General features: G+C 39.4%; 1 protein-coding gene across 1 annotated transcript in view; it reads right to left on the minus strand.

Annotated features, from left to right (window-relative positions):
- CNTN2 (contactin 2) overlaps nucleotides 1-12,525 on the minus strand; it is a 393,061-nt gene that overhangs the window by 233,390 nt on the left and 147,146 nt on the right. The window contains exons 5-8 of the mRNA XM_068113156.2: nucleotides 6,488-6,583; nucleotides 6,299-6,372; nucleotides 6,069-6,210; nucleotides 3,430-3,535 (exon numbers count right to left, since the gene is read on the minus strand). Of these exons, the coding sequence (XP_067969257.2) occupies nucleotides 3,430-3,535; nucleotides 6,069-6,210; nucleotides 6,299-6,372; nucleotides 6,488-6,583 (418 nt within the window). The remainder of the gene's footprint in view (nucleotides 1-3,429; nucleotides 3,536-6,068; nucleotides 6,211-6,298; nucleotides 6,373-6,487; nucleotides 6,584-12,525) is intronic.

Genomic DNA, 12,525 nt, shown 5'->3' on the forward strand with positions numbered 1-12,525 from the left:
AATGAAATGAGTTAAGAAACGAATCTGCATCTATCTACTGTATATAAGACAAGGATGGGTGTCTGTTTGTCCATTCCCTGTTATGCTGATTGGCTGTGAGGCTAGGTGCACTGTGATTTGCTCCTGGCGAGGTTATCGTATAGGCTTATTAAAAGCTGATGTTCAAAATCTGATTCAATATTTTTTTACGATTGGAACTCATGGCCTAAATAATTATGTCGAAATCCAGAGTGAAATCGGAAAATCATTTGGGAAAAAACAAATTTTGAAAACCCGATATACAGTATAATAAAATAATATGCTCTGCCGGACGCGAGGTGAAACTGCTCCAACCAGAAGTATTATATTCACAATCGCCATGAGTTTCCTATTACTTTTCTCATCAGTGTGACAAAACCACTAGCGACTATTAAAAGCATCATCAAATGTCGAAACGTTGCAGCCCATCGGCGTCACATGCGTTCTGAAGCAAACAATTTGCGTGGGCTTCAGGCTTCAAGCCTTCAGGTCGATAGGATAATTAATTTATGGCCCAGTGGAATTGGAATCAATCCAAGCTATATATACACGATGTATTATATAGACACAAAACATTGCAATAGCTTCCGAAAAAAAAAAATGCAGGCGGTGCATTGGCACAGAATGCTGCCTTGATTGTTCAATGCCTCAAAAAAATAACTCGGGTTATGACAAACCGAGTCAATTGCAATAGCAATAGAAATGTTTTGGCTTCATTACATAACCCGAGTTATTTTTTTGAGGCATTGAACAATCAAGGCAGCGTTCTGTGCCTATGCACCGCCTGCATTTTTTTTTTCGGAAACGAATGAGGTTGTGCTTATACATTGCTCACCTAATTTTTATGCCTCCACCGACAAAGTCACCAGAGGAATTATGTTTTCAGGTTGGCCGTCTGTCCGTGATAGGTTTTCACTACCGCGATAACTTGAGAACAGCTGAAGGGATCTAAGTCAAACTTGGTGCAGGCATGTATAATGAGGTAAAGATTAACTGATTTGTGGTTTGTGAATTTTGCATTAACACCTGAAGCACACCAAAGAAATCCTGCCTTACATTTTGACCCGTTTATGTTTGGAATCCCATTCTGACCCGTTCCTCTTTCCCATTCCCTTATTGCAAATAATCCATCAGACCATCGGATGTAATCCATAAACTTGTGTGTATAATACACTGTGGTTTGTTGAGTTTTGTGCACCCGTCATGATAGTATCGCATCGGCTTATTAAAAGATGATATATTTGATTATTTGATTTTATTTGACACAGTATTTTGATTTGATTTTATTACCAGCCCAGGACACCAGTAGCAATCTTTTTGGATTAGGATTCTACTTTTTGTATCAACTTTTGTTGCTCCCATGAAGGTCATTGTCTGTTCTGTGTTCTTGCTCTTCCATGTACCTTGATGATGAATAAAAAAAATTCAGTATACTCTTTTTATTCATCTCTTTATTAATATTAATTGTTTATGAATAAAGTAGCACCACAAGTGCGTAAGATCTCTGTCCATGTAGTGATTGGTTGTTATTGATACGTGTCTTAGCGGAGTGTTTCTATGCATGTCCACACACGATGGCATTTTCTTCTTTTCACTGGCAACGTATTTCACTCCCAAAAACGTCTGTTTGAGGTTTTGAACTCCAACCCCTGCCCTGTACCTTCACCCAATTATCTACAGTTGGAAAGGTAATCATCGATTTACTTGATTGAAAAAGCCATTGGCATTGTTACATATTCCACTTGAATGCGTGTGAAGATGAGTGGGGAAGAGAGGGGAGACATGGGGGAGTGAATTGTGGGAGGGAGAAGGGAGACAGGGGAGGGTGCAGGTTTGGGGAGGGAGGGGAGTGGGAGAGAGAGGGGAGGGAGTAGGGGAGAGGCAGGGAGTGCGGGGGAGAGAGGAGAGGGAGTAGGGGAGAGATAGGGGAGTGGGGAAGAGAGAGAGAGAGAGCGAGAGAGAGAGAGAGAGAGAGAGACTTTTTTGACTTTTAAGTCCTTTTATTATAAAACTACAAAAACAAGCGTCAACAAGAATAAACCAAAAAATAGTTTTCAAGAGAATACAATCAAAGTCAGAGAAAATCAAATAAAAGGAGAAACAATCAATGAAATGTACTTCATTCCAAAACAAGAGATTGCAAGGACAAGGAAACTGCCATCTTTTCCTGTCACTTGGGACGGGTACCCTTCCTAGTATATGAATAATTGAATAACACCCCAATTTCCCATATGGTATGGGTTTCTAAAGACGAAAATATGGAAACCTCTGCATAGGTTGTAAAAAAAAATTTGAAGGGGGTCCAACATCTAGTATTGCCCCAGGGTCCCATTCTGGCTTTCAGAGGCCCTGGTCTTACTGCCCAATTAAGCACACCAGGGTAGAGAGACAGAGGAATTCACAAAAAAGAATATAACCCAGCGATGTCCAGCTGGACACCGCAGGATAGTTAAAGTTCTGGCCACTCCAACATATATTTTTGTGGTTTGTAGTTATCAATGTTAAGAACCTCTTTTGTTTGTTTATTTATTTCTTTTTTCTGGCACCAAGATTAAAACGTTTCATTGTGCATTTTATACATATGACAAAAAACATGATTTGATTTGAACTTCCGAGGTAGAGGTTGCCACAAGTACAGACCCTTATAGCCTTTCTTCTCAAAGCTATAATCTCCCTCGTTCTCTTTAGATGTAGAGAAATCAACAGAAGCACCAACGGCCCTTTTTAGGGCCTACCTGACATTTTAAATCTCACAGTCTGATCTGACACCCTCACACATCACCCTCCACACCTCTCCACTCACTACATCAAACACCCCATTCGGTCACACGTGAGCCAGCCGGTTCATGCGTGTGCAAGAGCGGGATTGATCCCATACCCAATCCTTATCACTATCTGCCTATATCCTCTTGCTCATCTTCTTTTACCCAGAATGAGAGTGGTGCCTGTGTTGTTTGTGCTAAATTGACGAAGGTTGGTTAAATTAAGCGTCTCAGACAGCATCTGTGTTCTCAGACAGTGTCTGGGGCGGCGGCTTCGGGATGTCTTTTGGGGAAGTCGATTGTAAGAACTCCCCTTAGAATCTACCCCGAGGCGAATCCATAGCAATATATTAGATATGTGTACATATCCAGCACAGCTCAATAGCTTGCCAGCTCAACTCTTGAAGAGAATCCATTCCATGCTGATGAAGGCCAGTCAGAAATGCATCTGCAGATTGATTCCCAAGGGGTCAACAAAATGTTTCAAATTTGAAGCGATTTCATGATAACACATTGAATTAACCTCAATATTAGAGTTGTGTCTTATTTTTTTGAAAGACCTTGTTTATTTTTTAGATTTTAAAATAAGCAAAAAAAATTTTTTTTGTATTTCATAATGAGTAAACAGGCATTTCTGGACGTGACTCACTTGCCCAATGCGAAGCACTCAAGGCTGACAGTGTCACCAGCAAGCACAGTCGTCACAGAAGGAAGTTTTACCCTCATAGATGGAGAAAAGCGACCCATTGAGCGGCCTGCATGAATATGTATAGATGGGACATGAGCAAACGATAAATGAAGAGTTAATGCCACCATCACAACTTGTACCATGTTAGATTGAAGACAGAGGAAAATGAATAAATACAGTGCCTTCAGAAAGTATTCACACACCATGGCCTTGACTTTTTCACATTTTGTTGTGTTACAGCCTGAATTTAAAATGGATTTAATTTAGATTTTTTTCCCCTCACTGATCTACACATAATACCCGATAATGTCAAAGTGGATTTTTGTTTTTTTAGAAATCTTTACAAATCAATCAAAAATGAAAAGCTGAAATGTCTTGAGTCAATTAGTATTCAACACCTTTGCTAGGACACTCCAAATTGGGCTCAAGTGCATCCAATTTCCTTTGATCATCGTTGAGATGTCTCCACAACATGATTGGAATCCACCTGTGGCCAATTCAATTGAATGGACATGATCTGGAAAGAAACACACCTTTCTATATAAGGTCACACAGTTGACAGTGCATGTCGGAGCAGAAACTCTACCATGAAGTCCAAGGAACTGTCTGTATAACTCGGAGATAGAATTGTGAGGAGGCATAGATCTGGGGAAGGGTATAAAATAATATTTTCCCATCATTAGGAAATCGAAAAAAAAATGGAACTACCCAGACTCTTCTTAGAGCTGGCCGTTCAACCAAACTGAGCAACTGGGCACGAAGGACCTTGGTCAGGGAAATGACCAAAAACCCAATGACCACTCTGCCAAAATGACAGAGTTCCATGGCTGAGATGGAAGAACTTGTTGGAAGGACAACAGTCTCTGCAGCACTTCACAAATCTAGGCTTTATGGAAGAGTGGCTACTGCTGAGAAAATGGCACATGACAACCTGCCTGGAGTTTGCAAAAGGCACATCAGAGACTCTGAGGGCATGAGGCAAAATATTATATGGTTAGATGAGATGAAAATTGAACTTTGGCCTTAATGCAAAGCACTACATCTGGCGGAAACCGAGCACAGCTCATCACCCATTAACATCATCCGCACAATGAAGCATGGTGGTGGCAGCATCATGCTATGGGGATGCTTTTCAGCAGCAGGGAATGGGAGACTTTTAAAGACAGAGGGAACAATTAATGGAGCTAAATACAGGCAGATTGTTGAGGGGAACCTGTTTCAGAGTGCAAAAGGCCTTAGACTGCGGCAACGTTTTACATTCCAACAGGACATTGACGCCAAGCAAACAGCCAAAGCAACACTGGAATGGCTTCATAACAAGAATGTGAAAGTCCTTGAGTGGCCCAGCCAAAGCAGAGACTTTAAGCCCATTGAGAATCTGTGGAATAACTTGAAGATTGCTGTTCACTGACGCTCGCCATCCAACTTGACAGAGCGTGAGTAAATCTGCAAAGAGGAATGGGAGAAACTCCCCAAATACAGATGTGCAAAGCTGATAGACGTATCCAAGAAGACTCGAATCTCTAATCATTGCCAAAGGCGCTTCTACAAGGTATTGACTCAGGGTTTTTTTTTTTGGTTTTTTTGAATACTTGTGTAAATTACTTGAATCAGGTTGAATACTTATGTAAATTAGATATTTCTGTATTTCATTTTTAATTATTTTGTAAGAATTTCTTTTAAAAATCCACTTTGACATTATGGGGTATTATGTGGAGATCAGTGATGAAAACATTCATTTGAATCCATTTTAAATTCAGGCTGAAACACAACAAAATGTGAAAAAGTTCGAAGGGTGTGAATACTTTTGCAGGCACTGTAGGTATGCATGCATTACCAACTGGAAACAAAAAGGTTGCTAAAAGAAACATGACAAAGTTTTACATACCATTTGCTCTATTCTCCAACAGTTGGGAAGGGATGGGGTGGCGGAGTGGTGCAGTTATAAATTACAATGACTGAACACAAGAAATACATCGAGTGTCAGCATCGGTGTCATTATTACCACAGGTACGTGCAGGTGTACACGCATTTTAAACCCCTCTCAGCACCCATTCCCAAATATGGAAGAGTAGAGGAAGGTTGTACAAATTTAGCACAAGTTGCCTATGCAATCCCAGATTAAGAAAAATTGTGGTTATAAACGACAGACTTGAACTTTGTCATGTTTGTGCATTGAATTAACTCTTTAAATCAAATCTTTAAATCAAATCAAAATCTTTAAATCTTTCGCCTCTTTAAATCCGCCTCTTTAAACCCCCAACTTCTTTCCTGAAATTCCGAGAAGTGTTCATTTGCTTTATACCGTGTATCCCTCTCTCCTCCCCCAGCCCTCCCCCTTCCACAGATCTACTGACATCCCTGTTCTCTTCTGTTGTTATGCTTGTGTGCTTTCCTCTCTCCTCCTCTTGTCTCCCGCTCCCTTCATTGCATGTTTTATGTGTCTGTGCATGTTTTCATGTTCAATGTGTTAGCTCTTACACGAGCCTCGATTCTGTATACAAAAAAAAAATTGAATTAACCTCTTGAGACAAAGGAAATCTTTCATAATAGCCAACATTAAAGGAACAAACTTAATTAGGATAAAAGTTGACACCAACCCTCTCGGATGATCAACTGGGTGACAACACTATTTACACTCTTCTTCTCGAAGCGTCTCTCAGTGCTACTGCTGTGGACAAGGCAGGAGTAGTAGCCTGCATCCTCTGGCTCCACTCGAGCAATGTACAGGTTTCCAGTTGTCTATAAAATGGCAAGCAATTTCAAAATATATTTTACTGTGTACAATGAAACAAATGTGTATCTTGGGATCTATGAAATTCAGACAAACCTGAGAAATGAAGCGACGATGATCAGTCGGAATGAGGTTTGGGAGGTCATTTAAAAACCACTGGTAGTAGAGGCCTATGCATACAACAGCACAACATTTCACTGAGCTTCACATTATCACCTCCATTGTGACTCCCAAATGTCACACAAAATGCTATGACCAAACAACCATTCCATTGGAATTACCTACCTGGAAAATGAGCTGGATAATCGCAAAGCAGAAACACCCCTTGGTTCTTCTTGACCTTCACAGTATTACGAGTTTCACTTGGAAATGGTTCCAAATCTATAAAAACAACGATAAGGTTGAGTTTCTAGTAGCTTGTAACTTAATTCTGTCAGATTTCCTCATGTGTAATTGCTACGTGGAAAGAAAAATGTTAGTTCCCAGTGTCGAATGGTTGTAGCAATGTCAAGACAGTGAAAAAAAAACAAAAAAAACAACAAAGTCGACCTTAACAAGGCCCAGGATAACTTTAACTTTTCTTCAAAACGCCTTTGAGACGACAAAGTTACGACATGTTTGTACAACTGAATGAGACGCTGTGCCAGCAAGGTATTGGAATGTCAATAGCAAAGGAAGAGGAACTTTATCCTGTTTTACCCTCAGGACTGTTTGGTGGAATTAAGGGCAGTGTCCTATTGATAGGGTCAATCCAATTTGTTCTTTTATCGTTAAGTTGATTTCCATTGATGATTGTGCATTTTTTGTAGTTGCGGTCTTTGCCTCATTTCTCCGAACTCTTCCTCAAATCATTCCTGCCCAAACAAACATTAACAACATCGTTTTTTAACCAATGGGCAGCAAAAAAAGAATCCTCAAATAACTGACCAACACATGAATGAGTCAAAAAAGGCATCCCTAACAGTCACCCTGCCTTTATCAATCTCCTGAACAGGAGATGGATTGCACCGTCAAAATGGCAAACAAGTGGAAGCTCTTGGCGGAAATATGAATTATTTTGCCTTTTCGGTCGTTGTGCAGAGTCGTAAATATTCTGCCCGTCTCTGGAAAATCGATGAATTGAAACGGCCAGACTCTCCGTCTCTGTGACAAGACCAGGCGTCATGGCATGCGGCAGCCATTTTAAACAGGGGCAGAGTGTGCGCTGCAGTTAAGAGAGAACCGCATGGTTGCCTGCTTTACACCAGGAATGGAAATGTAGCTTCCTTCGACCAAATGTTTTTTATTTGCTGATAAATGGCAACTGCCAGGAAATCGTTTCACCGACATTCAATGCCTTCAAGGGGAAATGGTGGCGTGATACTTTAGAAAGCTGGTGCTATTCTATCGAACAATATACAGTACATGGAGATGCTTTTCATGTTACAACTATAGATCGAAAAACCAGCTAAACTCTTCTTTGAAATGCTACCAAGATTGAGCAGTCAATGCAATCGTGACTCTTCGACAGCTCCATGGGGATCAGCTCAAAAAGTTATATGAACATGATATTTTGTTGTCTTTTGTTGCACCGGAATATTTACCACCATGTGAATCGTCAACAAAATTTCAGAGCTACTAGACGTACTATTAAATGATGGTAAGGGAGGGTAGTTGCCAATCCATGAACCTTACAGACTGGGGATGGAATGCAGTACTCAACAGCATGCAGTCAATGCCAGACCAGTGGTTGTGACAACGGTCTTTCTGTTGAACATCTTAAAAATTAAGTTGAATAAGATGTCTGTGTACTTTACTTTACGTTAGAAAACGATTTGAGCATTTTACTATGGTTTTATTGAGCTATCTGGCCTACTTTGTATCGACCATTGACCATGACTGTCATAACAATTTATGTATTGATATTGAATTTTTAATTTGTTTCCCGTGTTTTCCTCCTTTCTCAAGGTTTTCCCATTCTCCCAGTCTTCTTCTTGTTTAATGGCCACAATTATTCCACATTATAGTGGGGTTGGCTTGGGAAAGCTTGGCCCAAGTCTATCATAAACCAGCTGGCCAGACCTGATGCTTGACTAAGCAGGTTAGGGCAGGCATTTGGAATTTGGCCATGGTGCGGGCAATACAGCTCACCAACTCTTCGCAAAGGACACTGTGGGATCTTTAACGTCCACTGACTAATGCCAGCAGATGAGAAGGCAGTTTAACGTCAATCCAGGAACGGCACACATATTGATGAATCCCCTGTCTGTGAAATGCCTGGATGACAGTTTAGAGCTGGGTCGAGGTTCGAACACAGGCTAGACAGCTCAGAGGGGAGTGTGTGTACCTATAGGGCCTAGGCCATCCAGCCAGCCAGGAAAACTGCGGTTTTCCTATTCTCCCAATTTTTCTAATTTTGGATATGTTGTTCAGCAGTCAGTTCAGCAGTCAAGTCAAACCACAACAGTTTCAAAATCTTCTGTTGCAATTTTCCTTGGGTCAATCCATATTTCATCCTGACTACCCCTCCCATAATTATGCCCCCACATTCCGATTCTTCTCCTGTATCACATGTTTAAAGACTGCCACTCACTTTAGTCTCTGTTCTATTTTTATTCCCAGGTCTAATTATATTTTGATATATATATCTCCATTTATGTGTATACTTGATCCCCAAAAAAAAAGATATACATTTACTCTTCTACTTTGGGGAAGCATATTTCTCGTTTGATTAGGATTTATGGCACAGGACTTTTAAACCTCTTTTATTTTTGAATACAAAGCCAAGTCGCGTGGAAGAGATAGAACACAGAATGGATTAGGATGAAACAGAACAAAAATAATAGCAGAAAAATACATCCAAAACCATGATGTTCCCACCCCATCCTGACTTTGCCTGATTAATATAAAGGACACGTAGGAATTGCACTTTCCTATCTAATCCCTAGGTCAAGTATACCGCCCCTCACGAGATACGTAAGAACAGCACAACTTCACTCTTAACTGGTCTCTGGCTATAGAAAATACTCTAACCAGAACGAGCACACAGACGATGCTAACTTAACATGATACCTAACTCGTACTCCCCTCCAACGTATCAGCACAATACTTTCTTGAAAATATGATTTTAAGCATGTAACTTTATATCTCTGCTAATGGTGGCATTGAAAGTGTTAAATTATTAACAATAATCCAAAATTGGATGTTTGTAGTGTAATATATAAGCTTTTAATATTCAGTAGAACCTCATATAAGCATTCAATTTTGGCGTATTTTATAATGATTTGAACAAAAAGTTATAATAAACATAATCGCTTCCTTCAAATAAATTTCCTGACATTTTAAAGTCAAATTATTTTGAGCCTCATATGTGAACTGCTGTAAATATATAATATATTGAAAATTGTGCAACCAGGCCATCATTTTATTAATTAAAAAAAAGAAATATCTATGCTCTTTCCTGCCATGCATTGGAATTTTTTTTTTAATCACACCTGTGTCCAAAGGAAGCGGTTCAGTTTGGCATTTTTAATATTAAACATGCAAAAACTAGAAATGAACAAAACCCATTAGAATTACTCTTGAGACCCCTCTAGAAACCTTTCAACCCTTTTAATTACCCTTTAGACCTCTTTAAAATTATCCTTTACAACCCCATAGAACCCTTTCAACCCTTTAGAATTACCCTTTATAACTCATTAGAATTACCCTTTAGAATCCTGCAGAATTACCCTTTAAAATCCCCCTTCAGAACATTTCAGAATTACCCGTTAGACCCCTTTAGAATTACCCGTATAATTCCATAGAACCCTTTCAACCATTTAGAATTACCTTTTAAAACCGATTAGAACTCCCCTTCAGAACCCTTCAAAATTACCCTTTACAACCCTTCAGAATTAACCACGGTGGGTTAGAAAGGTTCTTCTTCTTCAAATTTGACGGACTGATGGGCGGATGGAAGGAAGGACCTATCCAAATACAGAAGCGGTTTCAATGCTTAAAAATAAAAGAGACATTGTACACCGCTCCTTTCCTATGCCATCTCCAGGCGCTGCATGATGTCATTGCCGAAGGGGGGCAATGGCGCTGCAATGACGCGCGCTGAAAGGGAGTACTCAGTTTTCACTCCGGTTTCTTTATTGTTTGTTTGTCCGGGCGATATCTAAGCCATCCTTTGAGCTAAGAAACTGAAATTTCGGCACAATAGTGAGCAAGTGCTTTAGCAAAAAGAGTATTTTTTGTTTTTTGATAAATCAATTAATTGATTAGTTACTTAATTATTATTGATTAATTAAGTACTTATTTATTTACTTTCTCTTCTGGGCATTATCTCAGGCATATTTTGAGCTAGGAACCTGACATTTGGACATGACAATGACCAAGTGATTTGGCTGTAAAGGCTATTTTTTACTTATTGATTAATCAATTAATGGAATAATTTTTTAATTATTTGATTAATGAGTTATTTAATTTTTTTAAGTTACAGATGCGGATGAAATGGTGGTGGTTTAGGTATTCTATTCGCCAATTGATTCATTATTTGATTATTTTATGATTATTATTTATTGATTTTCATTATTAATCATTTATTTCGTTTCATTCTCATCTGGGCAATATCTCAGGCACCTTTTGAGCTAGGAAGCTGATATTTGGACATGACAGTGACCAAGTGATGTAGCTATGAAGGATATTTTTGATTTATTGATTAATCAATTAATCGATTAATTATTTATTGATTAATGAATTAATTATTTAATTTTTTCGATTAATGACTTCTTTCATTAATTATCAAATAGTTACAGCTTCGGATGAAGCACTAGTGGTTTCGGTATGCTATTAGACAATTGATTAAGAAAATATTTTATGATCATTATTTCTTGATATTAATTATGCAATTAATCAATAAATTATTATACACCTCTCCCTCCCAATACAGTTTTCTATGAGCTGCACGGTGGTATTGCCTGGCGCCGCAGGCGCCCCGGCAATGCCGCGCTGGAGGATATTTATTTATTTGACATGAGGGCTGTGTACTTTGAATGTATCTGTACTTGTTTTGTTTTCTTTTTCATTTTTAGTAAGGGCATTTTATGAGATATTTCACAAATCTGTTAACTAAATTGTTACCAAAAAATTTCTTCACCAATATGTTTGTAAAGGTGTGTAATAACATGTGTTAAAATGTTGAAGTTCAACTCCCGTGGGAAACCCAGAAAAAAAGCTGTTGAATTCGGGTACCGAAAAATTATTTTCGAGAATTTTTATTTTTTTTAATCGGCCCTTAAGTAACTTATGAGGGGTCAAATAAGGGTTTTTCATGATTCTGAATTGATTGTTAACATTTATATTTTCACTTTTACATTTACACACAAAGTAGCTTTTATTTCACATACATATATAATACTCAAGAGTTATTTCTCATTCACAATATCAGAAGTTTCAACAGTCATTGTCTATGTCTTCTTCAGACTCAATAACATCATGACTGCAGTTTCTGCATGTAATGCCATTACAGACTCCACAGGCCGAGATGCACGTGACCCCATTCTTCTTGCAGCTGCATCGCCGGTTGCTGCAATCTCCATGACAATTACAGCTCGTGAACTGCAATAGCTCCTCAGGAGCCGTGGGGTCCAGTGTTGGAACTGGCTCATACCCATGCACACCTATTGTCCATCCATAGTCACTGGGGTTCAGAGACATGCTCTGTAGAAGGATCCAGTCCCGGGTCTGCAGGTAGGCACGGAGTGAATGTTGTGCAGCTGCACCCTCTGTTGGAGGTGGAGTCTCTGTTGGAGGTTGGACTATTAAGGAAGCAGTATTTGTAGTTTTGTGTCTCCGTGTAAGATTCAGTGTATCCCAGCCGGTGGAACTTGTTGAGCATCCATTTTGACCTAAATCTATGATCAAGTTGTATGGCAAGCACCATTTGGTGTGGCAATACTCCAGACCGAGGTCGACAGGCCTTAATAAAATTCTGCCCCCAAACGGCAACTCTTTCGTCTGTCTTGACAATCGGTCTCAAGAACATCTGAAGGCTTGCAGGAACAAGTGTCAGCTGACTATCGATGTCAGTCATACTGTGTGTGGTGGGGTATGACTTTGGACCTAAATCAATCAAGGCAATATCATTGGATATGAACTTGAGTGCCGTCTTTATGATCTGAGTCTTCTCATCTCCATGGTCAAGATTAGCATGATGCTCTCGCAGAATATTGTCGGTGCCATCTTTGAGACAGAGTACATCTGCCCTTCTTTCCTGTGTTGTGAAATACAAGGTGTCTTCGTATTTCTCTAGAAGTTTTATCTTTAGCCAATGCTTTGAATAAGAAAGGCTCTTCTCT

The sequence above is a fragment of the Myxine glutinosa genome, chromosome 4, assembly GCF_964187855.1.
Source record: "Myxine glutinosa chromosome 4, kmMyxGlut1.1, whole genome shotgun sequence".
Classification (NCBI taxonomy): domain Eukaryota; kingdom Metazoa; phylum Chordata; class Myxini; order Myxiniformes; family Myxinidae; genus Myxine; species Myxine glutinosa.